The following is a 25,840-nucleotide window of genomic DNA, read 5'->3' as shown; positions in this document are numbered from 1 at the left end:
GCAAGTATTATGTTGATGTCCTTTTCACATACAGGTATTATATCTTCCCCGACCTCATTGCTTACAGAAGGCAGAGGCAACACATGGTGTTTCCACTTGTTTGTTTGATCCTTCAAAGTGTGGAATTGTATACAACGGTGATCGCCTAAAAACGTCAAGTGCTATCTAAGGAAGACAAACTCATTCAGCTCATTCTCCAAAGGCCCTATTCTCTAGGCCTCTCAATTATTTTCACTCCTGTCCACTAAAACTCAAAGTTTTTCCTGTCACTTTTAAATCACAATGTTCCTAGTAAAAAAAACAAAACTGAAGAAGTTTCCAAAGAGAGGAGACTGAAACTAGACATGTGGGCTAACTACCCCAGAGAAGGGAAGACTATGTAAAATCCGAATGGCTTTCTACAAAAGAACAAAAGGGAATACAAAACAAAAGGGAATCAACTTCAAATTCCTAAAAAGCTGACACAAGTGAGCTGTGGAGTTTGAGCATCTTAAGGAGATCTCAAAAAAAGTGACACTTTTCAATTGTCTAGGGGAATTACAGTCCTCCACAGAGGCCAGGCAAGAGAGCAAATGAATTGATAAAGAGCTCTAGTTCAAGCTTGGTGGGTCTTGCCTGTAATCACAGCTACTCAGGAGGTTAAGGGAAGAGGATTGCTTGAGGCCAGGAGTTCAAGACCAGCCTGGGCAACATAGTGAGACCTGTCTCAAAAAAAATAAAATAAAATAAAATAACCTTGGCCGGGCGCGGTGGCTCAAGCCTGTAATCCCAGCACTTTGGGAGGCCGAGACAGGCGGATCACGAGGTCAGGAGATCGAGACCATCCTGGGTAACACAGTGAAACCCCGTCTCTACTAAAAATACAAAAACTTAGCCGGGCGAGGTGGCAGGCGCCTGTAGTCCCAGCTACTCGGGAGGCTGAGGCAGGAGAATGGCGTGAACCCGGGAGGCGGAGCTTGCAGTGAGCTGAGATCCGGCCACTGCACTCCAGCCTGGGTGACAGAGCGAGACTCCGTCTCAAAAAAAAATAAATAAATAAATAAAATAAAATAAAATAACCTTAAAAAAATTTCCTTGAAGTAAGTGGCATAATGGAGAAAAAAATGAAGAAAGGAAACAATAAAACTTTTTAAAGAGAGCTCTGAACCAAGACATACCAGAAAGTAGACAGATCAGAAGTTTCCACCAGTAGTTTTTCTACTGAGTCCAGCATTCGGGAGTGGAAGACAATGAGGTTCATCACCTTGGCTAAGTCAGGGTTCTCATGCAGGTGCAGTGGGGCCTTAGCCACGCTAGTGTATGCCTGCAGTTGGAGTTGGGAAAGGGTGGAGAAAAATAAGATGAATGAAAAGGGCCCCAGCCTTGGAATTACAGTTTGGCCTGAGTATGTCTTGTCCAATTAGCAGTTTTCAAAGTTGACTCACTCCATAAAGCAAATTTAGGAGACAAAAAGAGAAGAGATTGTGGGGGAGGAAGAATCTGAGGATGGGAATCTTTCACAGGAACAGATCATTACCTGTAGGCGGAACCAGTCCAGCCTCAATCCTGAGAATTCAAATTTCTCTCCATTATCAACTGCAAGAAAAACAGAAGTATAAAAGGAAACAGTAAACAGCACACCAATATCCAACTGCACAGAATGGCAGATCCTCTTCAAAGATATCTTGTCCTACTTCCTGGCTCAAAGATCAATATTTCCAGATAAAAGATGTTCATCCTCACATATGTCCTGCCTCCCCCACCTCCCTCCAGTTACCTTGTTTGAGATTCAGAGAGGAGAGGGTACTGACGAATGAGGACATGATGACGGACTCCTCCTCTGGACACACAGACAAGTTCTAAAAGAGGAGCTGCAGTTATTGTCAAGTGGGCATAGGTTCCCTAGGACAGAAACTAGGACCATGAGGCTCAATCAGTGTACGAAGGTAGAAAGAATTGCTAAGTGCCAAAAACAGAGAGAAAAAGCCAAGCAAGAGATGGAGGAAACTTCCTGGGTTCCCTGACACTCTAACACCCAGTTTCTTTTTATTTTTCTCTCCTATTTCTATGTAGTTTCACTTAGTGGGAAAAAAAAAAAAAAGACTGCTGAGATTATTAGTCCTTTCTTTTTCTTTTAACAAATATAAAGGGGCAGATTGGACTTTTTGACACCCAACTTACAGAGCATGAGATTCAGCCAGAGTGGTTTCAATAGGAAAATCACTAGGGATCATCCTGAAATTTCCAAAGTATAATCAATTAAACATAATACCTGAATGATGTCACTGAGCACAAGAGCATCAAATCTTGCCAAGTACTGAAGGTGGTATTGCTGTATCACTTTGATGTGTCTTCGGACCAGAGACCTAATCTCCTCCAACAAGAAAAGTAGCTCTGCAATGCTCCTATGAAGTTGAGGATGAGAACAGAGATGAAAAAGACTAGAAATATGAACAGAGACAAACACAGGGATAACAGGGCAGAAATTGAGATCTCCTGAGGTTATCTGATGCCTCCCTGTCCCCAGTCCATCTAAGGACAAGGTTCTTAGCCATGTCAAGTACTAACGAGTCAGCATAGTCCTCAGGTGTCTTTGTCTTGGTGACATTCTCTGTGTGGCGAACCAGCCAGGTGACCTCATCACGAATGAAGGACAGGGCCATGAAAGCAAAAAGAGCCTATGGAGATGGTAGAGACTATTAGAATTTTCAACTTTAAAAATGGATTTCAAAGCACAGAGAAAACTACCACGATAATATACGTGTGGATGTAATTGTGTAGCCACAACAGTGTCCAATAATAAACATTCAGACTCATCAAAAAACCTGAACTATATAACACACAATCAGACAGGAACACATGTTGACACTAGCTCACAATTAGTACTCTTCTCTCCCTATCAAATTAAGCTTCAGAAATATTTACTGGGCATTTATGTGGTTTGAAACAAAAAAACAAGCTCTGTCTCCGCTTAGTTCACACTCAAATAGAGGATAAGACAAGTATAAAAGTAGCTATACTACATGACATACTATGTATAGTGCCAAAAAAAAGAGATACACAAAGTTTTGGGGTACTCCAAGAGGGTTCAAGGGAATCAGCATATATACATACAAATGAATCACAAAAGACTCAGAAAGGCAAAATCTCATGAATGCCATGTAGCTACACAGTCTCTTATCACTGGCCATCATCCCCCTCCCAACATTTCTTCCTCTTGCCTTGGGACCCAGTAGTCCCGGTTCATCAGCCAACACAGTCTCCAGCTCCTTCACTGCTATCCGCAGAAATTGCCGCCGTTGACAATGAAACTGGCCACTAGGGAAGAAAAGGGGAACATGACTATCACCTCTCCCACCCTTAAAAACCCTCCACGGGCAGCACAGAAGAAAGCTATATTTAGGAAGGGATATCAGGCAGAAGGAAGTTTCAATGCTCAAGTTAGACTTGGTTTAAAAAGAAAAAAGGGCCAGGAGCAGTGGCTCTTGCCTGTAATTCCAGCACTTTGGGAGGCCGAGGTGGGCAGATCACCTGAGGTCAGGTGTTCAAGACCAGCCTGGCCAACATGGCGAAACCCTGTCTCTACTAAAAATACAAAAATTAGCCAGGCGTGGTGGTGGGTGCCTGTAATCCCAGCTACTCGGAAGGCTGAGGCAGGAGAATCGCTTGAACCTAGGAAGTGGAAGTTACAGTGAGCTGAGATCATGCCATTGTACTCCAGCGTGGGCAACAGAGTGAGACTCCATCTCAAAAAAAAAAAGAAAGAAAGAAAGAAAGAAAAGAAAAAATAATGTATGGGGCAGCAAGTTCTTGGGTTGAGGCAATAAAGCTGTACAGAAACTAAGGATGGCTTAGGTGAGAACAAAAGTGAGAAGAGAATTCTATTCCATCCCCTCTCAGAGAGTGCATTCACCACCCTTTACCTGTTTGCAATTACATGCTCCTTGCTCTCCTTTACGTCTGCCACTCGCTTGCCATACCTGAGGATTGACACAGGCACAGTGGGGTTGACGATACTGCCCATTAGGGCCCTTGCCTCACCTTCCCAGCCCTCAGAGAGTCCAGCCTACACCCTGGTGGGAGCATGTGCAGCCCTCACAGGCGTGATCTTTCCAAATCCTACTTCTCACCCTAGCCTATTAATAAAAGACTCACAGCTTAGAGATAATTCAACTCTATCTCATAATTTTACAGATACAGAAAATAATACCTAGGGAAGGGAAATGACTTGTCAAGGTCACATAGGGCTTTAATGGCAAAGCTGGGGCTAGACTTCTCTTCCTGTGCTCCTGCCTTGACTCCTTCAAATCAAGGCACTCTTCCAGGTTTAAGGGAAATAAAGGGAACAGTGTAGAAATATAACACAGGCCCTGCTCTCAAGTAAAAGTAGTTACTCAATCTCTACCTTGGGTCCCATTCCCACCAACTTCCTTTTAGAATTTCTCTTTATCAGTTATCTTTTTGATACTTTAAACTCTCCTTCTCCACTGGCTTATTCTCTTCTCCCAACAAATAAGTTCAAAGCCTCCCTTATTCTAAGAAGACCTTTGCTTGACCCTGACAATCCACTGAACTCTGCTTATTTTTCCACACCACCAAACTTCTCCAAAGAGACACCTGTACTCTCTTTACTTCCTCACCTCTCACTGACCCTTGAATCCCACAAAGCCTTCAGCACTAAGCAACTGCTCTCTGTAAGGTCAATGTGAACTTTTGAATCACCAAATTAGAAGGCCTTTTCATTGTTTTTAATTTTCTGCAATATTTGATTCTCCTAACCACATCTCTTTTTTTCTTTTTTTTTTTTTTTTTTTTTTTGAGACGGAGTCTCGCTCTGCCGCCCAGGCTGGAGTGCAGTGGCCGGATCTCAGCTCACTGCAAGCTCCGCCTCCTGGGTTTACGCCATTCTCCTGCCTCAGCCTCCCTAGTAGCTGGGACTATAGGCGCCCACCACCTCGCCCGGCTAGTTTTTTTGTATTTTTTAGTAGAGACAGGGTTTCACCGTGTTAGCCAGGATGGTCTCGATCTCCTGACCTCGTGATCCGCCCGTCTCGGCCTCCCAAAGTGCTGGGATTACAGGCTTGAGCCACCGCGCCCGGCCTCTTTTTTTCTACTAGTGACCCATGCTCACAATACCAGCATGACCTTAGACTCTTTCCTCTCTATGTTCCTCATATTCGTTTTCTCTGGTCCTGTATCATTATTGCCACCACATTAATGGGACTTCATCACCTCTCATTTCCTTTCTCCAAACCACTACTTTATTGAACTAGCATAAAATCAAAGAAGTTTGGAGTTGGAAAGTATCTTAATTGAATCAACATTCAAATTCACAGCAATCCTGTTGGATAATTATTTCAATCTCTGCATAGCAAAGTGGAAAGAGAAAAGATTCAGAGTCCAAAAACCTGGAATTGTGTCCTAATTTCACCTTTTATTGAGTGACACTGAGACTGAGCCTCCATTTTCTCATTTATAAAAAAAAGATATTAATACTTATTCTTGAATTTTCATGAAGATAAATTAGATCATTTATGTCAAATAACTCCCTAAACTATAAATAATACAAGTTAGTTGCTGCTCTTAGTGATGGAGAACTGAACACCCTTCAAACATCCCTTCCATTCCTTGGAAGCAGTAATCATTAGAAAGTTTTTTCATGCAGATGCCCAAATCTACCTCCTCTAACTTCTAATTATTAACCTCAGATTTACTCTTTCTTAACTCTGGCAATGGTTTTTAATGATAATACTTAGTTGTTGAGAGTGAGAAATCAGTATTCTCATAGGCTCTTAATAATAACTGGTTAGAGGGCAATTTGGTAAGAGCTATTAAAATTTGAAATGGGCCGGGCTTGGTGGCTCACACCTGTAATCCCAGCACTTTGGGAGGCTGAGGCGGGTGGATCACGAGGTCGGGAGATCGAGACTATCCTGGCTAACACGGTGAAACCCCACCTCTACCAAAAAATACAAAAAAACTAGCCGGGCGAGGTGGCGGGCGCCTGTAGTCCTGGCTACTCGGGAGGCTGAGGCAGGGGAATGGCGTGAACCCGGGAGGCGAGCTTGCAGTGAGCCGAGATCTGGCCACTGCACTCCAGCCTGGGCGACAGAGCGGGACTCTGCCTCAAAAAAAAAAAAAAAAAAAAAAAAATTGAAATGTACATACCCTTTACTTCAGCAATTCCACTTCTAAGAATTTACCCTATAGAAATATTCACAGATTCAAGTCCAGGCATGGTGGCTCATGCCTGTAATCCCAGCACTTTGGGAGGCCGAGGTGGGTGATCACCTGAGATCAGGAGTTCGAGACCAGCCTGGCCAACATGGTAAAACCCCATCTCTACTAAAAATACAAAAAATTAGCCAGTGGTGGCACATGCTTGTAATCCCTGCTACTCGGGAGGCTGAAACAGGAGAAATGCTTGAACCCGGGAGGTGGAGGTTACAGTGAACCGAGATGGCACCATTGCATTCCAGCCTGGGCAACAAGGGCAAAACTCAAGTTTCAAAAAAAAAAAAGAGAAAAGAAAAGAAAAAATATTCACAGATTCACAAAGATATATGTCTAAGAATGTTCATTATAGCATTGTTTATAATGATTTTTTAAAATGGAAACAGTTTAAATATCCATCAATAGAGGATTGGGTAAATAAATTATGTTAAAACCACATAACGTAATATTATTCAACTGTTAAAAAATAATAAGTCTCTACAGACTGATATTCAAAGATATCCAAAACATAGTAAGTTTTTTTAAGCAAACCATAGAACATAATGTAGAGTGTGGATCCACTGCTTTTTAAAAATTACTTTCATAAGGTTGAAAATACATGCCACCTTTATGTGTTTATACACACACACACACACACACACACACACATCTGGAGGATGCACATCAAACTATTCTGGAAGGTGATAGTGTAGCCAACTTCCACTTTGCACTTTTTACATTTCTGGATGTTTTATTTGCAACCAGAAAAAAATATTGGTATTTTGACCCTTTCCTTAATCCCACTCCTTCTTGTTTTACCTCTCTCTATTCTTCCCTTTACAGTCAAACTTTGAAAGAGTTGTTTATTAAATTCCATATCTCTCACTTGCTCCTAAACTCACTGCAGCCCAGCTTTCAACTTCACCACTCAAGTTGTTCACAAGATGGGCACTAAAACCATCTTTATAGCCAAATCCAATGAACATTTTCTTTGTTGGCTTCTCTTTTCCCTCTTCTTTTCAATATCTCCCACTGATTCCTCTGGCCCTTAAATATCACCGTACACAGAGGTTTATCCCATTCTGTTCTCGTTCCACATGTGCTCCTGAGTAATCTCAACTACTCTCCTGCTTTGATTACCAACTCACCAATCTTTATCTGAATCCAGACCTCACTCCCAAGTTCCAGAATCACACATCTATCTTCAGTGTCCCACAGACACTTCAAAGTCAACCTGTTTAAAACTAACCACACAATCTTTCCCCCACAAACTTGCTTTTATCACATGCTCTCTTATCTTAAGGAATGCCAGATATCCATGCCAGAAACCTTGACATCATCCTCAATTCCTCCTAATTTACTTAATTAATCTCTGCCTCTAGTTTTGCCCATGTAATTTCTTTTCTTCCATGCAGCCAGAATGATCTTTTCTAAAATGCAGATATGATCATGTCACTCCCCTGTCTGAAATCACTCAATAGCTCCCCATCCTCTTTGGGATGGATTCGAACTCCATAGCAAAGCATACAACATCCTAATTTACCTCTCCAAATTCATCTCTCAACATCTTCATTTTTATAACCCAGCTGCCCATGCACTGAACTACATGAACTTCTCAAAACTTGCCATGCTCTTTGTTGCCTCAAAAATCTTGATAGTTTCTCTGCCTACAATATCTTTCTTTGCCTCAAGCAGCTCCCCTACCTTTCTACCCAATACGCAGGCGCACACACACAATTACTCACACATACACACACACACACACACACACACACTCTTCAACTGTTTAGCCCTTCAGATCTACCTGTCTCCAGGTTTTTCCAGATCCTGAAAGGCCAGTTTAAGTGTCCTTCTAAATGCTTCCACAGTACTTTGGTTTACACATTATAATCTCTTACTCTATCAAACAATTTGTTTATTTTCTACCAATTTATAGATTCCTCGAGAGCAGAAACTGCCTTTTTTTTTTTTTTCTTTAACAAGCTCATAGCACTTACAATGTACCAGGAACTTTTCTACCTGCTTTACAAATAATAACCCTTTTATTCTTCATAACAACCCTATGAGGTAGGCCATAGGGAGGTACTACTGTTATCCACATTTTATAGATGAGGAAATTGAGGTAATGGCATGGGAAATTTGAGCAACTTGCCCAAGGCCACACAACTAGTGATAGAGCCTGAATTCAAACCCAAGCAATCTGGTTTCAGAGTCTATGCTCTTAACCTCCATGTTATCTTATTCATTATTGTATCTCTAAAACCCAGTGAAGCACTTAGCTAATAGTAGGTGTTTAATCTATGTTTCTTCAATAGTTAGAATTAATTGTTACCACCAGTATCTGGGAACACATGTGGAGACTGAAAAAGGATGTTGGGGGGACTAAAAACTATTCAAGGAAGATCAGTTTGGCTCTCGTGTTTCTCACCCTTTCAAACTGCTAAACAGGTCCTCGGTGACTTTGTGCACCTGCAGCACATCCTCACGGATGAGGGTGATGTACAAGGAGCCCTGCAGACACAGCTTCCACAGCTTCTGGCACTGGCTGTTGGAGTTGAGGCACCCATGACAAAGAAGAAACCCAACTGTAGGTGGGAAAACAGTGCAGAGGAAGACTTTTAGAACCCGTTCTTCATGTAACTTGCTGCTTCATCCACTCCCACCTAATCCCACTAAACTTACTGATGATCCAGCGCTCCATGACTTCCACAGACAGATACTCACAGGCCATCTGTGAGAAGAGAAGCAAACTTGATCAGTTATTTAACCTGGCCTTCCTCTAAAAGAGAAAGGACAAGCTAGAATCTGAGTATCAAAACTAACTTTTGGCCAGGGGTGGTGGCTAACGCCTTTAATCTCAACACTTTGGGAGGCAGGGGCAGGAGGATAGCTTGAGGCCAGGAGTTCAAGACCAGCCTAGGCAACACAGTGTGACCTTGTCTCTACAAAAAATTGAAAAATTAGCCAGACATGGTGGTGTGCACCTGTAGTCCTAGGTACGCAGGAGGCAGAGATAGGAGGATATCTTGAACCCAGGAGGTCAAGGCTGCAGTGAGCTGTGATTGTACCACTGCACTCCAGCCTAGAAAACAGAGCAAAACTCTGTCTCTAAAATTTTTTTTAACTAACTTTGATTTTACTAGACTAGTTTAGGGCACATTGATAAACCAACAGCAGGGAAGCCTGCCAATAATGGAGGTGATGAGGCACTGGAAGTGGAGTGAGGGAAAAACAATACAGTTGAGAAAAGAAAGAGGAACTTGGGCTGGAAGTCAGAACAAGCAAAAGGTTTAACATAACTTATCTTCAACAGTTCAGATATTTTTAATAACAATAAAATGAGGAGAGCAAGACTCAAAAACGTTCTCATGATTTCTTCCTGTGATGGTTAATCCTTTGGATTCTTTTACCACTTAAAGTGTAAATCACTCTTTTGGCACTTATCACTAATTATGTACCATCAGTTGTATTTTTATGACTACATGGCATATATTCCCTACCAGACTTTGAGGGAAAGACTTTGAGCCCACAGTCATCAGACAAAAACATCTATTAATTAATTGATTCCTGGCCAGGCACAGTGGCTCACACACATAATCCCAGCACTTTGGCAGGCTGAGGCAGGAGGATCACTTGAGCCCAGGAGTTCGAGACCAGCCTGTGCAATATAGTGATACCTCGTCTCCACAAAAAAATAAATAGGCTAGGCACGGTGGCTCATACCTGTAATCCCAGCACTTTGGGAGGCCAAGGCACACGTATCACTTGAGGTCAGGAGTTCAAGACCAGCCTGGCCAACATGGTGAAACCCTGTCTCTACTAAAGACACACACACCAAAAAAAATTAGCCAGGTGTGGGGGGGTGTGCCTGTAGTCCGAGCTACTTTGGAGGCAGAGACAGGAGAATCGTTTGAACCAGGATGGGGAGGTTGCAGTGAGCCAAGATCGTGCTACCTCACTCCAGCCTGGGTGACACAGTGAGACTCTGTCTCAAAAATAAAAATTAAATAAAATAAACAAAATTAGCCAACCACGGTGGCACACACCTGTAGTCCCAGCTACTCAGGAGGCTGAAGTGGGAGGATCACTTGAGCCCAGGAGGTGGAGGCTGCAGTAAGCAGTGATCATGCCAGTGTACTCCAGCCTGGGTGACAGAGTAAGACACTGTCTCAAAAAAATAAAAATAAGTTAATTGATTCCTAAAATCAAGTTGCTGCCAGGCTTAATAGGTTTCATCCATTCATCCAAACTCTGTTTCATCCATTCATTCATTCTATGAATATTTACTAAATTCCTTCTATGGGCAGGCTAACTGCTTATAGATCACTTTTGTTAAACCACTAACCCTGATCCAAACAAAAGCCCCAAACCAACCATGATTTTTTTAGCTACAAGAAGTGCTCAACTTAGAGACATATCCTAGAAGAAGACTAAAGCATTTTTTAGTCCTGATGTTTCCGGAAAGAAGTATCCTCTACAGAGATGATGGCCTTGGCAAAGAGAATGCTTCCACTAACAAAAGGAAAAGGGCACTCACTGTATCTGAATTGGCAGGGTTAATCATGGCTGGGGGATTGCTGATGAGGCTGAGAAGTTGGGCACTGCGCCACTGCTCAGCCCCCTGGTTCCTTCGGACAAAGAGGAAATGCAAAGAGAGGAGGGCTCCACTCACAGCCTGTGGGGAAAAGCAAATGAAACCTTAGCGGCAATGATGAGGACAATGTATTTCCGCCTGAGGAATTCTGCACTCTCAGGGAACTTGCCTTTGTGTGAGGCCCAAACTCTTCTGTCAGCTTCTTCAGAGGGTGGTCATACTCCAAGACCATCTGACCCAGACGTGCAAAACTGGGGTCACTAGAAGAAAGCACAACTCTTATGTTTGCATGTAGGATAAAGATATGTGCATAGGCTGGCACTCCCCACCACCTCCAAAGATATACATACTAAACTGTAAATTACATATAAAGATACCCCCCTCCAGGCTCAGGTGTACTAAGCTATGGCTAAATAGAACCATTTCATTTTGGGCAGGTCCATGAAATTTTCTTCCTTATAAGCACCAAAAATAGGGTTGGACACATGATAGGTACTCTATAAATCTGTTAATTAGTTCAAAATCAAGTAATATGCCTAGATCCAAATCGTTATACAATCCAAAAGGATATATAAATATCCAAAGCTAACGGGTAAGACATGTGTCTAGGTATCCACGTAGGCACATAGGAACACACATCATCATAGAACGATGTGCTGCGACCCACTCTGATCCCTCTAGTCTTCATGTTTTCAGCCCTTAAATACTTATATTTGCACTAATGGAGGGGGACAGAACTGCAGACAATTCACAATCCATTTATATGTGGCTTCAAATGTATTATCATGCATTAGTTACTTCTAATGGATTTACCTCACTAGTATTATTCCTACCAACACTAAAAATAATTTTCTTTGCCTTTTGTAATAACCTGAAAATCAGAGTAGAAGCCAGTTCAGGATTAAAAATTGTTCAGAGATGATGCAAATTGGATAATCCACTAGCAGATATTCAAGAATTAACCAAGTTGTCTCTCAGTATAGGCAGGGAGATTGGTTCCAAGACTCCCACGTATGCCAATATCGCGTGCATACTGATGTCCCGCAGTCAGTCCTGCGGACCCACACCATTTGAAAAATCAGCCCTCTGTATAGGTGGATTTCACATCCCACGAACACTACATTTTCAATCCATGTTTGGTTGAAAAAAATCCATGTATAAAGTGGACCCGTGTAGTTCAAACCCACGTTGTTTCAGAGTCAACTGAATATGTAAAAGCATATCTTATTTTGCCTGGGTCAATGTAGAGTATAGGTTCTCATATAAGAAATCATGGCATCGATTTTCTTTGCATGAGGGACTCTCTATATCATAGCACCATGTGTGAGACTCTTCATACAATATTATCCCCTTTACTCACCCATGCCCATGCAGCATCTCATGGGCACAATTGTACATGCCAATGAGTATCCGTCGATCTTCAATCCGTGACAGAAGTAAAATGACTGAGGTGTAAGTCACAATCAAGTCCAGGTAACTCCGAGTGAAATCAAAGTTGAGATTCTACAAGGAAAATACATAGGAACCCAAGGACTGCATGGCCAATCAACCTGGAGCTCCTTCTTTCCCCAACCACTCTGGACCATGCTCAACAGATTCTGAGTGAATCTATTTAGAAGTAGGAACTGACAGGATTGAAAAGAAGAATAAGAAAATTGGAACAAAATCAGGTGCTAAAAGTGAGCTAAAGATACAAGGAGGCCAGGAAATAACGTAGCTTTTAGGAGAAAGAAAAGGTGAAGAAGGTTTTTTTTTTTTTTTTTTTTTTTTTTTGAGACGGAGTCTTGCTCTGTCACCCAGGCTGGAGTGCAGTAGCCGGATCTCAGCTCACTGCAAGCTCCGCCTCCCGGGTTTACGCCATTCTCCGGCCTCAGCCTCCCAAGTAGCTGGGACTACAGGCGCCCGCCACCTCGCCCGGCTATTTTTTTGTATTTTTTAGTAGAGACGGGGTTTCACCGTGTTAGCCGGGATCGTCTCTCGATCTCCTGACCTCGTGATCCGCCCATCTCGGCCTCCCAAAGTGCTGGGATTACAGGCTTGAGCCACCGCGCCCGGCCGAAGAAGGTTCTTATGTAATTTTTTAATTAATTAAATCACATTGCTGATCTGCTTAACATGTAAATACATTTTCACTTCAGTACTTCTTTTACAAAACTATTACAGTCCTGAGAAGGAATAAACGACACAGCCATCCTTCCAGTCCCTTCCCACCCCATCCTGCGACTAGACCTAGACCTCCCAACCTAGACCTGGACTTTTCTTTGACTCTACTATAGAAGAGATTGCAAAGGATCTTACGATGTCAAAATGGCATTGGCAGGCATCAATGGTATTGAGAAGTTCATATACATGATCCTGGGGGTGGAAATGAAGACAAGAATTAATAAAAATCAAAGAGAAGGTGACGTACTACCAGAACTTGAGGGAAAGGGACCTCTCCCTTAGAGGTCCTAGAAAGCCACCAAGTAACAGAGGAAAGTCACTGTCAAAAAGAGAGAGGAAGTTCCTCCTTAGTAAGCCACCAGCGGGCCCCTATCAGCTACACTGCCAAATGCCTACATTTCCACAGGCATAACTGTTTTATTACACACGCTCTTCCTGAGCTTATCATCCCTGTGCCCCATTCCTCCAAATTAAAAAAGGTTGCAAAATGTAGATTATGTAATAGGTAGCTTCAAAAATGCCAAAAATCAAACCATTTGTATTGACAAACCACAAAGTGAATCTGTTTCTGGATTCTATCTCCTGTTCTCAGGAGTTAATCATTAACAGATGCGAATACTATCCAATTTTCCATGAGTTTCTATTTACTGACAGTTCACATGTGTGAGGTACTTACTAGGTAATTTGCATATACTATATACTTCATTTAACTCTCATTCTAGTATGATAGGGATTCTTTTCCTTTTCACACATAATTTTACCTAAATTAATATGCACTTTTATTGCAGACATATCTTTCCCCCAACATCAGCACCCACCCTCCATCCTACAGAACGCCCAAGCAAACCACTTTAACAACAAAAAAATATATTATTTTTCTTATAATATTTTCTTATTATTCTCCCTATTTATATAATACTATTAGATTAAAAAAGGAAAAAGAGTGAGAGAGAGACAGGTTTTTTGGTCATTATTTGTGTTACAAAATTGAGATAATATTATGCCCTGCTTGTCATTTTTGCTTTGCTCATTCACTCCTACTTGCCAAAAGTCCTCAGAGTCATCTCCTAGAACATGAATACATTCTTTTTCATAGCTGCATAATAGCCCATGGTATACAACAATTCATTCAGCCTTTCTCCCACTGATTCGTTTTGTTCCCAGTTCCTAGCCTTATCCACTGAATATTGGTACTTTCATTTCTAAAAAAGTAAAATTGATAGATTAAGGAATATATATATATATATATATATATATACACACACACACACATTTTTTAATATGTTGCCAAAAGATTTGAACAGGCACTTAACACCATAAAAAAAAATGAAGCCAAGTATGGTGGTTCACACCTGTAATACCAGCATTTTGGAAGGCTGAGGCGGGAGGATCACTTGAGACCAGGAGTTCAAGAGAGCCTGGTCAACAGGACAAAACCCCATCTCTACTACAAAAAAAAAAAAAAAAAAATTAGCTGGGTGTGGTGGCACACGCCTGTAATCACAGCCACTCAAAAGGCTGAGGCATGAGAATTGTTTGAGCCTGGAAGGCAGAGGTTGCAGTAAGCTGAGAGGTAGAGGTTGCAGTGAACTGAGATCACGCCACTGCACTCCAGCCTGGGTGACAGAGCGAGACTCTGTCTAAAAAAAAAATATATATATATATATATATAAAATAAGCACATGAAAAGATGCTCAATGATATTAGCCATTGGGGAAATACAAATTTAAATCACAATAAGATACCATGACACACCACTGGAATAGCTAAAATTTAAGTCTAATAATAGCAAGTGCTGATGAGAATATAGAGAAACTGAAGCTCTCATATATTACTGGTGGGAGGAGAAAATGGAACAACTCTGAAAAAAAGTTTGGCGATTTCTTATAAAATTAAATATACTCTTATCATATGATTCAGCAATTCAACTTCTAGATTTGCCCAAGTGAAATGAAAAATATGTCCCCACAAAGATTTGTACTTGAAAGTTTGTAGCAACTTACGCGTAGTGGCCAAAAACTAGAAACAACCCAAATGTCTATCAACAGGTAAATGGATAAATCGCACCCATACAATGGAATAGTTCTCAGCAAAAAGTGGGACTGAGGCCGGGCACCGTGGCTCATGCCTGTAATCCCAGCACTCTGGGAGGCCAAGGTGGGTGGATCACCTGAGATCAGGAGTTCGAGACCAGCCTGACCAACATGGAGAAACCCCATCTCTACTAAAAATACAAAATTAGCTGGGTGTGGTGGTACATTCCTGTAATCCCAGCTACTTGGGAGGCTGAGGCAGGAGACTCCCTTCAACCCGGGAGGCAGAGGTTGCAGTGAGCCAAGATCATGCCATTGCACTCCAGCCTGGGCAACAAGAGCGAAACTCTGTCTCAAAAAAAAAAAAAAAAGTGAGGGCAGGAGGACTGAATCAGTGATACGTGCAACAACATAGATCAATCTCAGAAACATTATGCTGAGTGAAAGGAGCCAGACACAAAAGAATATATGCTGTATAGATTCCATTTATTTGAACTGCTAGAAAAGAAAAGTCTATTCTAGAAAGTAGATCAGTGGTTGCCTGGGGCCAGGAGTGAAGGGTAGGGATTGGCTGAAAAAAAAAAAAAAAGGCACAAGGAACCTTTGGAGTGATAGAAATATTAAATACTTTGTAGTGGTGGTTACACAGGCATATACATTTGTCAAAATGTATTAAAATCTGTAGGAAAAGTGTTTCTTATCTTCCCAAAAAAGACTGTGTCTAAATTAACAGATAAGGAAACCAAGGACAAAAGCAGTTAAGAAACTTGCCTGAGACCACAGAGCTAGTAAGGAATGGTACTAGAACTTGAACGCAGAGCTTTTGATTTTCCCTGTATGCTACATGACCTCTGTTTAGGTCTATACTTCCTCATTTGCTAGGAATGCCTTTCTACAACTCCAGCCTACAATCGAATTCCAGTGGAATATAGCTGAAATTCACTTTCAGCCACTCACGTGACCAATGTCACTAAGCAGGTCTTATTCTCTAAAGACAAGAATCAGAAGGGAACAGAAATAACATGTGTTGGTCTATTGCCTTACTATATGCTAAACACCAAGCTAGATGTTGTCCATGCATTATCTCATTTAATTCTCACAGACGCCTCCCATAGTAAATCTTATTTTCCCATTTTATAGATAAGGAAACTGGAATTTAAAGAGTTTCTTATCTAAAGTCATACAGTTTGTAAGTGGTAAAGCTGAGATCTGAAACCAAGTCTGTCTAATTCAGTGCCTACTTAACAGTGCATCATACTTCAATGTCCCTATTTCCCCACCTTTCCTAAACAAGCCATACCAAACACCTTGGGCTTAGAACTTTATTTACAACTGCAGCAACCAGGTGTTCTAAAATCTCCTTTGCCCTTCAACTTTTCCCATTAAGAGACTTTTTTATGTGCTTCCAACATTCTTCCCACTGCCTTCACCAGCGCCTACCCTCTTCCTAACCACTACTCTCAATTCCGCAGTGAATACTCTCAGACCTGACCCTCCTTCATACATACATTACAGTCTTTCTTGTCCTCACTTCTCTTCACTATGTGATCTACTGAATATCCTGGATTTGCTTCCTAGGGTAGGCACAGAACACATTATTCTTGTATCATCTGAAAAAACACTATAACGTCACCACAAGCTTGGGCTGCTCAGAGGGCTAAAATTTGCATTATTTCTTGAATACATAAATAATATATGTTTATTGTAGAACCACTAAAAAATACCGACAAGTTTAATTTTAATTTGTTTTTTTAAACTATAATCCCACTGATCAGGAATTCCGATCTTCTTTATGTGCATATTTACCTATGTAAATATACATTTTAGGGACATCTTACATCTGTCTTAAACTGTACTGCAATTTGCTTTTACATTAAACAATGTAAGATGAACATTTTCTATACAAATTCATATAAAAAATATATTATCAGCTGGGTGCGGTGGCTCATGCCTATAATCCCAGCACTTTGGGAGGCCGAGGCAGGTGGATCATTTGAGGTCAGGAGTTCGAGGCCAGCTTGGCCAACATGGTGAGACCCCCCCCCCATCTCTACTAAAAATACAAAAATTAACCGGGCGTGGTGGCATGTGCTTGTAATCCCAGCTACTCAGGAGGCTGAGGCAGGAGACTCAGAAGGCAGAGGCAACAGTGAGCCGAGATTGTGCCACTGTACTCCAGCCTGGGCAACAGAATGAGACTCTGCCTCGAAAAAAAAAAAAGAAAAGAAAAAATATATATGTATATGTGTGTGTGTGTATATATATGTGTATGTGTGTGTGTATATATATGTATATGTGTGTGTGTATATATATGTATACTTCAACAGCTACAGAATATTCATTTGTGGGTACATACTCTAAACTTTTAACCAAACCTTTATTTATTGGATATATCAATTATCACATTGTAATTATCATAAATAATGCAATGGAGTATATTCTCATACATATGTCTTTTTTATTTCCCCAAGAAAAAATTGTTTCCTTATGACAAATTTCTGAAGGTAAAATTGCTATATTAATTTTTAAAATTTTTTAAATACCTTATCAATTTTTCTTTCAAAAACATCATATTAAATAATATTTTTGTTTATAAAAATAATACATGCTCATTGTTTAAAATTCAAATAAAATATCATTCATGTAGTATTGCTACCAAAAACTGTTAACAATAAGACAAATTCAAATTGAAGGATATTCTCAAAAAATAACTAGCCCAGACTCTTCAAAAGGGTCAGTGTCATATGAGACAAAGGCCGGAAATCATTTTAGATTACAAATGAAGGAGACATAACTAAATCCAATGTATTATCCTTGAGACAACTGGAGAAATGTGAATATAGGCTGTATATTAGTTTGGGTGGGGTTTTGTTTCTTTCTTTTTTTTTTTTTTTTTTTGAGACAAAGTCTCACTCTGTCACCCAGGCTGGAGTACAATGGCCGATGGCACAATCATGGCTCACTACAACCTTGACCTCCCAGGTTCAAGCAATTCTCCTGCCTCAGCTTCCTAAGCAGCTGGGACTATAGGCACTCACTACCATGCCCAGCTAATTTTTTTTTTTTGGTGTAGATGGAGTTTCACCATGTTGCCCAGGCTGGTCTCAAACTCCTGGGCTCAAGCGATTCATCCCCGTCAGCCTCCCAACATGTTGGGATTACAGGCGTGAGCCACAGCACCCAGCCATAATGTTATATTTCCTGAATATGATAATTATATTAGGGTTGGGTAAGAAAATATTCTTGCTCTTAGCAGATGTATGCTTAAGTATTTGGGAAAGGAAATGTCATGATGTATGCAGCTAACTCAAATAGCTCATTAAAAAATAGAGAAGGATAAGAAAATGTGGCAAAATACTAACAATTAGGAGATCCAGGAGAAGAGTATAACAATACTCATTGTACTATTCTAGAAATTTTACAGTAGGTTTGTAATAAAATATTGTGGAAAAATACTTGAAATTTTTAAAGCTCAAATAATGCAAAGATATATAGCTTATACAGATTGAGCTTCCCTAACCTGAAAATCCAAAATGCTTCAAAATCTGAAACCTGTTAAGCATCAACATGACACTCAAAGGAAATGCTCATTGAAACATTTCAAGTTTCAGACTTTGAGATTAGGGATGCTGAACTGCTTAATGCAAATATTCTGAAATCTGAAAACATACGAAATCCAAAACACTTCTGTTCTCAAGAATTTTCCATAAGGAATACACAACCTGTATAGAGAACTCCTAAATCTCAACACACACACAAAATCCAATTCAAAAATGGTCAAAGAATGAAACAGACATTTCTTCAAAGAAGATATATAAATGGCCAATAAGCCCATGAAAAATGCTCATTATCACTAATTATTAGCAAAAATTCAAATAAAAACTTAGATGAGATAATACCTCACACCCATTGGGATGGCTACTCTCAAAAAAATGAAATAACAGTTGTTGGTGAGGATGTGGAGGAAGTATAGCCCTTATGCACTGTTGGTGAGAATGTAAAACAGTACAGCCACTATGGAAAACAGTATAGCAGTTCCTCAAAAAGTTAAAAATAGGCCAGCACTGTCCAGCCTTTGGAGGCTAAGGTGGGTGGATAGCTTGAGCCCAGGAGTTTGAGACTGCCCTGGCCAACATGGGGATACCCCATCTCTACAAAAAAATACAAAAAATTAGCCAGGTGTGGTGGCATGTGCCTTTAGCCCTAGCTACTCAAGAGGCTGAGGTGGGAGGATCACATGAGCCCAGGAGGTCGAGGCAGCAGTGAGCCGTGATTGCACCACTATACTCCAGCCTGGGCAACAGAGTGAGACCCTATCGCAAAAAAAAAAAAAGTTAATAATAGAATTATTATATGACCCAGCATTTCCACTTCTGTGTGTATAACTGAAAGTATTGAAAGCAGGATTTTGAAGATATATTTGCACACCCATGTTCATAGCAGCATCATTTACAATAGCTAAAACTTGAAAGCAACCTAAGTGTTCATCAACATATGATCAGATAAGCAAAATGTAGTATAATCATACAATGGAATATTATTTAGCTTAAAAAGGAAATTCTACAATATGCTACAACAGGGATGAACCTGAAGGACATTATGCTAATGAAATAAGCCAGTCACAAAAAGACAAATGCTTTATGATTCTACTTACATAAGGTACTTAGAATAGTCAAAATCACAGAAACAAAGTAGAATTGTGATGGCAAGGGGCGGGAGAGAAAGGGAAATGGGGAATTATTGCATAAAAGGTAGAGAGTGGCCGGGCGCGGTGGCTCACGCCTGTAATCCCAGCACTTTGGGAGGCCGAGGCGGGCGGATCACAAGGTCAGGAGATCGAGACCACGGTGAAACCCCGTCTCTACTAAAAAAAAAAATACAAAAAATGAGCCGGGCGCAGTGGCGGGCGCCTGTAGTCCCAGCTACTCCGGAGGCTGGGGCAGGAGAATGGCGTGAACCCAGGAGGCGGAGCTTGCAGTGAGCCAGGATCGCGCCACTGCACTCCAGCTTGGGCGACAGAGCAAGACTCCGTCTCAAAAAAAAAAAAAAAAAAAAAAAGGTAGAGAGTTTCAGGTTTACAAGGTGAAAAGATGGTTGCACAACATTATTAATATACTTAATACCACTGAACTATATACTTAAAAATGGTTAAGATGATAAATTTTATATTATATGTATTTTACCACAATTTTGTTTGTTTGTTTTGAGACGGAGTCTCACTCTGTCGCCCAGGCTGGAGTGCAGTGGCTGGATCTCAGCTCACTGCAAGCTCCGCCTCCCGGGTTTACGCCATTCTCCTGACTCAGCCTCCCGAGTAGCTGGGACTACAGGCGCCCGCCACCACACCCGGCTAGTTTTTTTGTATTTTTTTTAGTAGAGACGGGGTTTCACCGTGTTAGCCAGGATGGTCTTGATCTCCTGACCTCGTGATCCACCCGTCTCGGCCTCCCAAAGTGCTGGGATTACAGACTTGAGCTACCGCGCCCGGCCCACAATTTTTAAAATAGAAAAAAACATGCATAGCTTAGTAAATTGAAGCCAGTCATAATCCCCAAAGGTAGTTATTTTTAACAATTTAATGTAAAATATTCCAGATCTTTCCTAGGTATTTACTAAATACATATATACATACTATTTTAAAATAGAAATGTGATGTATCATATACTATTTTATCATATACTAAATTTGCTTTCATTTAACAATACAACTTAGATATCTTTCCATATCAGTACATCTCTCTCATTTTTTCAAGAACTTGTTTTAAGCAAATACATGAACATCTAAAGAAAGAATAGCCTCTGAAAGACCTTGCCTATGTTGGAAAGGGCTCAAGAGCGCTCACCCGAAATTCCATAACATCCACAAATGACTGGTAGTAGTTGGTGAGGAATCTAATTATCTCAGCTTTTTCACGATGTACTGGTCCTAAATGTTGCTGAGAGAAACACAAAACAAAACAATATAAAAAATGCAAAATAAGAAGACAATTGATCCAAGTAACTCAAAAAGAACAGTAGTTATACCTAAAACATTCTTAAAGAGGGTTGAGGCCGGGCACAGTGGCTCACGCCTGTAATCCCAGCACTTTGGGAGGCTGAGGCAGGCAGATTACCTGAGATCAGGAGTTCAAGACCAGCCTGACTAACATGGTGAAACCCCATCTCTACTAAAAATACAAAAGTTAGCTGGCCGTGGTGGCGGGCACCTGTAATCCCAGCTACTAGAGAGGCTGAGGCAGAAGAATCGCTTGAACCTAGGAAGCAGAGGTTGCAGTGAGCCGAGATTGCACTACTGCATTCCAGCCTGGGTGACAGAGCGAGACTCCATATCAAAAAAAAAGAAAGAAAGAAAAGAAAAGAAAAGAAAAAGAAAGAGGGTTGAAATATACTGACAGAGGAAGTTAGAAACTCTTCAATGCTCTGAAAGTCTTTAAACAAAGGAGATTGTCTATCTAGGTAGAATGGTTGCATGTGATCCTGACTAGATATGGAGGGCTAAATGAGAGGAAATTTTAAGGACCCTTTCAGATGAACAGATATACTATTTATATCAAAGTCAAAAGAAACAGAATGCAAAGATGCTACAAAGATGGGTGAGAAATCTAGGGTTAACATTTAATAAGGGAAAAGTAGAGCTATCCCGTTAGATGCATAAATCTAAGACAAACAGCAAGGAAACAACGAGTGGGAAACAGAAAGAATAAAATACATGTACCCTACTGGGCTGATAGAGCTGTCTTCTGCAAAAACAATGTTTTCTCGTGAATCTTGCAAAGGAAAGGGGTGATGGTTTGCTCCAGCTTACCCTGGAAGAATCCCATCTTATCTCAAAATTCTCGAGACTTAAAGCTCTACAACAACCTGAAGCCCTGTGGTTGAGCCTTGGAAAACCATTAATAAAAAAAGATTACTCTGGCCGGGTGCGGTGGCTCACACCTGTAATCCCAGCACTTTGGGAGGCCGAGACGGGAGGATCACGAGGTCAGGAGATCGAGACCATCCTGGCTGACACGGTGAAATCCCGTCTCTAATTTAAAAAAACACAAAAAGTTAGCCGGACGGGGTGGCAGGCACCTATAGTCCCAGCTACTCGGGAGGCTGAGGCAGGAGAATGGCGTGAACCCGGCAGGCGGAGCTTGCAGTGAGCCGAGATCGCACCACCGCACTCCAGCCTGGGCAACAGAGCGAGACTCCGTTTCAAAAAAAAAAAAAAAAAAGACTACTCCATCCCCTGCCAAGTTTGAAGAGAGGCATCAAAAGAGGAGAATTACAGCCATTCAAGTAGAGAGTTACTTCAGAGAAAGGAGAGAAGGACCAAATTCTCACCGTGCTGTTTCGGACATCTATGTTAGGAAATTTCTTGTTGATATACTTGAGAGATGGTTCCATGGACTTTTCCAGTAGGAAAGGTGGCTTGGATTTGGGGTCTGAGCAAGTCTGCAGAGAGAAACCATACTATATTTCAACCCTTTCTCCTCCTCCTCAGAAACATACCTCTTCTTGCAACATTCATTCTCATAATCTGTCTTAGGAAAAGGCAACCTGGGAATCAATTTAAAAAGCATAAGAGGCCGGGCACAGTGGCTCACACCTGTAATCCCAGCACTTTGGGAGGCCGAGGCGGGCGGATCATAAGGTCAGGAGTTCGAGACCAGCCTGGCCAACATGGTGAAACCCTGTCTCTACTAAAAATACAAAAATTAGCTGGGCGTGGTGGCACACGCCTGTAGTCCCACGTACTCGGGAGGCTGAGGCAGGAGAATCGCTTGAACCCGGGAGGCGGAGGTTGCCATGAACCAAGATCGTGCCACTGTACTCCAGTCTGGGCGACAGAGCGAGACTCCGATAAATAAATAAATAAATAAACAAATAAATAAATAAATATAAAAAGTATGAGAGTAGGTCAAGAAAAAAGTCCAAGACATTAAGCCAAGTATGTAAGAACTTAATAACAACCTGGGCATTTTGTCTTGATGGGTAGAGTTTAATGTCTGCTTGGCCCCAGTACAAAGAGGAAGCTGTTTCCCCGCCCCTCAACTGAAACCGGAAGGAACGAGAAAAGCAGCTGCTCAGGAGTTAGACTTTGTACAAGATTCAGTGTCACAGTTTTGTTCACTGAGTAAGTATCTTATCCCAAAGGGCATTTACAGGATTCGTGACAACGAGAAACCATGTTCCTGGTGATGTGTTTTATTACAAAAGACACAAAAGCTCCCTCCCCCAAAGTCCCCTATTTTCTATGCCAGGAACTCCCCATAAACACCCCTGTCTTTATCTCTTTACTTTCTATGGTTTGCCCAGCCCCTGGCCCACCTCTCGTCACCAGCTTCTTTCAATTCCTCAGTTCCTATTCTAAAACACACACACACACACACACACACACACACACACACACACACACACACACAAAACCACCGCAGCATAAACTACCCCAGGAGCATCTCAGAAGACACCTATCCTTTTTAATCTAAATATCTAATTATCTATTTTTTTTTCCTTTTAGGGAAGTACTTCCACAGAAAAGTTTTTGCCAGAGACCCAGCTTCAGATCTCTTCAGAGTGTAAAGGATCAGCAATAAATAATAAAACCCAGAAGGCTGGACCCCAGACCTTTATCCAAGTCCCTCAGAACACAACTGTTGTTTCCCCATCCCCACCCTCACCCCCATCCCCAGAGGAAAGCAGATGCCGTCACTGGGGTGAGAATCATACCTAGAAAGGGGAAGCCTTGAAAAGAAGCCTCCACTTCTGCCTTCCTGAACTGGCGGGCCTATATAATCTGAGTGATTATGTAGATTATAGTCAGTGGAAAAGCAGTGGAAGAAGGGGGGAGTCTAACCGCTGCACCTGCCTCCTCACAGTTCCCCGCCCTATTATTGTTGGAATAATCAGGACTGGTCCCATTGTTCATGCTTACCTTCTTGATGTTATACATACGGATGAGAACCCCCTGACCGCGATCATTCAAGATAGTGAGCTTCTCTGCTAATTTATGCTGGTAAGCAGATGTCAAAGACATGATGGCCACTAAGAGAGAGGAGCACCAGACAGCAACGTCTGATCTCCCCAAACACTTTCAGCTTAGGTGGTGACACCCTCTGGGCAGAGGGACCCAGCGTGGTTGGTGCGCTGGTCTTCTGTTTCCTCTGCAATTGGCTCATGGGTGAAATCAGTCATTATGGCTCACAGGCCCTCAGAGCCTTCTTGTGCTTCCTCTTGCACACTCAGCAGGGGAGACTTCCTCTTTCTGGCTGTGCAGCACTTTTGGTAAGGCTATGAAGTGGGTGGAGCTGAGGAGAAGGACAGGCTTTCAAGACTCTTCACAGACTGGCACCAACCTTTTTGGTCTTATGCCCCCATAGGTGTCCTAGACAAAGCTCTACATCAGGCTGGGCGTGGTGGCTTATACCTGTAATCCCAGCACTTTGGGAGGACAAGGTGGGAGGATCCCTTGAGCTCAGAAGTTCCAGACCAGCCTGGGCAACATAGCAAGACCCCATTTCTATAAAAAAAATAAAAATAAAAAGCTTTATGCTAGACAAGCAAGTATCTACCACCCTACCCCTGTACACCTCTATATTTTCGCTCTTTTGTATCCAAGAATGCCTATGAACCTTCAGCCTCATCATCTTTTAGTACCCAGATCAAATCCCATCTTCTCCTAAAGACCCCATCAATGTCAAATATTGTATTAAATTTTATATTGTCAAATACATATATTCCTTGTTATATTTTTATAGTGTATGTTGTATCTCCCCCAACTATAGCATAAGCTCCTTAACGACAGGAATTATATCTAATCCTTTTTTTGTCTTTTTTTTTTTTTTGAGACGGAGTTCTGCTCTTATTGCCCAGGCTAGAGTACAATGGCGCAATCTCTGCTCACTACAACCCCCACCTCCCGGATTCAAGAAATTCTCCAGTCTCAGTCTCTTGAGTTGCTGGGGTTACAGGCGCCCACCACCACGCCTCGCTAATTTCTGTATTTTTAGTAGACACGGGGTTTCACCGTGTTGGCCAGGCTGCTCTCGAACCCCTGACCTCAGATGATTCGCCCGCCACAGCCTCCCCAAATGCTGGGATTATAGGCATGAGCCACCACACCCAGCCTCTAATACTTTTTTATATTCCCCACAATGCTCTACTTCAGTGCATTGTACTTCTACAGTACATAGTAATTCTCAAGAAGTACATGGCAATTCTCAAAATGTGATCCAGCAGCATCAGCATCACCTGGAAACTTGTTAGAGATGCAAATTCTTAGGACCTGCCCCAGACCACTGAATCCAAAATTCTGGGGTGGGTCCAGGCACTCTGTGGTTTAATAAACCCTCCAGGTGATTCCAATGCACTCTCAAGTTTGAGAACCAGTGCTCTAGTGCCTTGGTATTTATGGGTGCTTGAGAAACAGACTAATCCCTGTCCTCTGAGATTAGCATTGATAGGTAGGTGAGTCTGTTGTGGGGCCTAGAAGTCTGTGCCTTTATAAGCACTGTTGTAGGAGGTTTTGTTACAAATATTCCATGCTGAAAAACGCTGATCTAGAACAACACCTCTTGGACACAGTAGTCACTCAATAATTATTCTGGTTTATTTGTTGCATTATTAAGACTAAATTAGGAAATATGCCCCATGAAGAACCAAATTAATCAAGATTAAAAAGAGAAAATTAGTAATCACCCTTAAATCTTAGAGACTTGAATGAATTTTAGCATTAAAATATTCTTGCCATTCCAATGAGTCCTTAACTCCATAACTCAAGGAAATTTTCAACTCATTTCAACTTTCTTTCAAGACACAAAGCAAAAGGTCCTAGGAAAAATTATAAATCAAAAAGCGTTCTCTTCATTTCCACCACC

At 41.5% G+C, this 25,840-nt stretch overlaps 1 protein-coding gene across 4 annotated transcripts in view; it reads right to left on the bottom strand.

Annotated features, from left to right (window-relative positions):
- NCKAP1L (NCK associated protein 1 like) overlaps positions 1-24,064 on the bottom strand; it is a 49,098-nt gene extending 25,034 nt beyond the window's left edge. The window contains exons 1-16 of one of the 4 annotated variants that reach the window (XM_005571091.5): positions 23,899-24,064; positions 22,308-22,418; positions 20,825-20,917; positions 13,085-13,141; positions 12,147-12,289; positions 10,956-11,046; positions 10,730-10,867; positions 8,875-8,923; positions 8,621-8,777; positions 3,903-3,959; positions 3,201-3,297; positions 2,548-2,657; positions 2,252-2,384; positions 1,757-1,838; positions 1,517-1,575; positions 1,158-1,303 (exon numbers count right to left, since the gene is read on the bottom strand). In XM_005571091.5, coding sequence (XP_005571148.2) covers positions 1,158-1,303; positions 1,517-1,575; positions 1,757-1,838; positions 2,252-2,384; positions 2,548-2,657; positions 3,201-3,297; positions 3,903-3,959; positions 8,621-8,777; positions 8,875-8,923; positions 10,730-10,867; positions 10,956-11,046; positions 12,147-12,289; positions 13,085-13,141; positions 20,825-20,917; positions 22,308-22,418; positions 23,899-24,000 — 1,625 coding nt within the window. In that variant the 5' untranslated portion in view covers positions 24,001-24,064. Of the gene's footprint in view, positions 1-1,157; positions 1,304-1,516; positions 1,576-1,756; positions 1,839-2,251; positions 2,385-2,547; positions 2,658-3,200; positions 3,298-3,902; positions 3,960-8,620; positions 8,778-8,874; positions 8,924-10,238; positions 10,357-10,729; positions 10,868-10,955; positions 11,047-12,146; positions 12,290-13,084; positions 13,142-20,824; positions 20,918-22,307; positions 22,419-23,898 lie in introns of those variants that run through there. The other 3 variants (XM_045365406.3, XM_074007060.1, XM_074007062.1) reach the window with 3 other exon arrangements.
- Positions 24,065-25,840: the final 1,776 nt, after the last annotated feature.

Source organism: Macaca fascicularis, chromosome 11, assembly GCF_037993035.2.
Source record: "Macaca fascicularis isolate 582-1 chromosome 11, T2T-MFA8v1.1".
Taxonomy (NCBI): Eukaryota; Metazoa; Chordata; class Mammalia; order Primates; family Cercopithecidae; genus Macaca; species Macaca fascicularis.
This window is presented reverse-complemented; position numbering and strand designations above follow the sequence as displayed.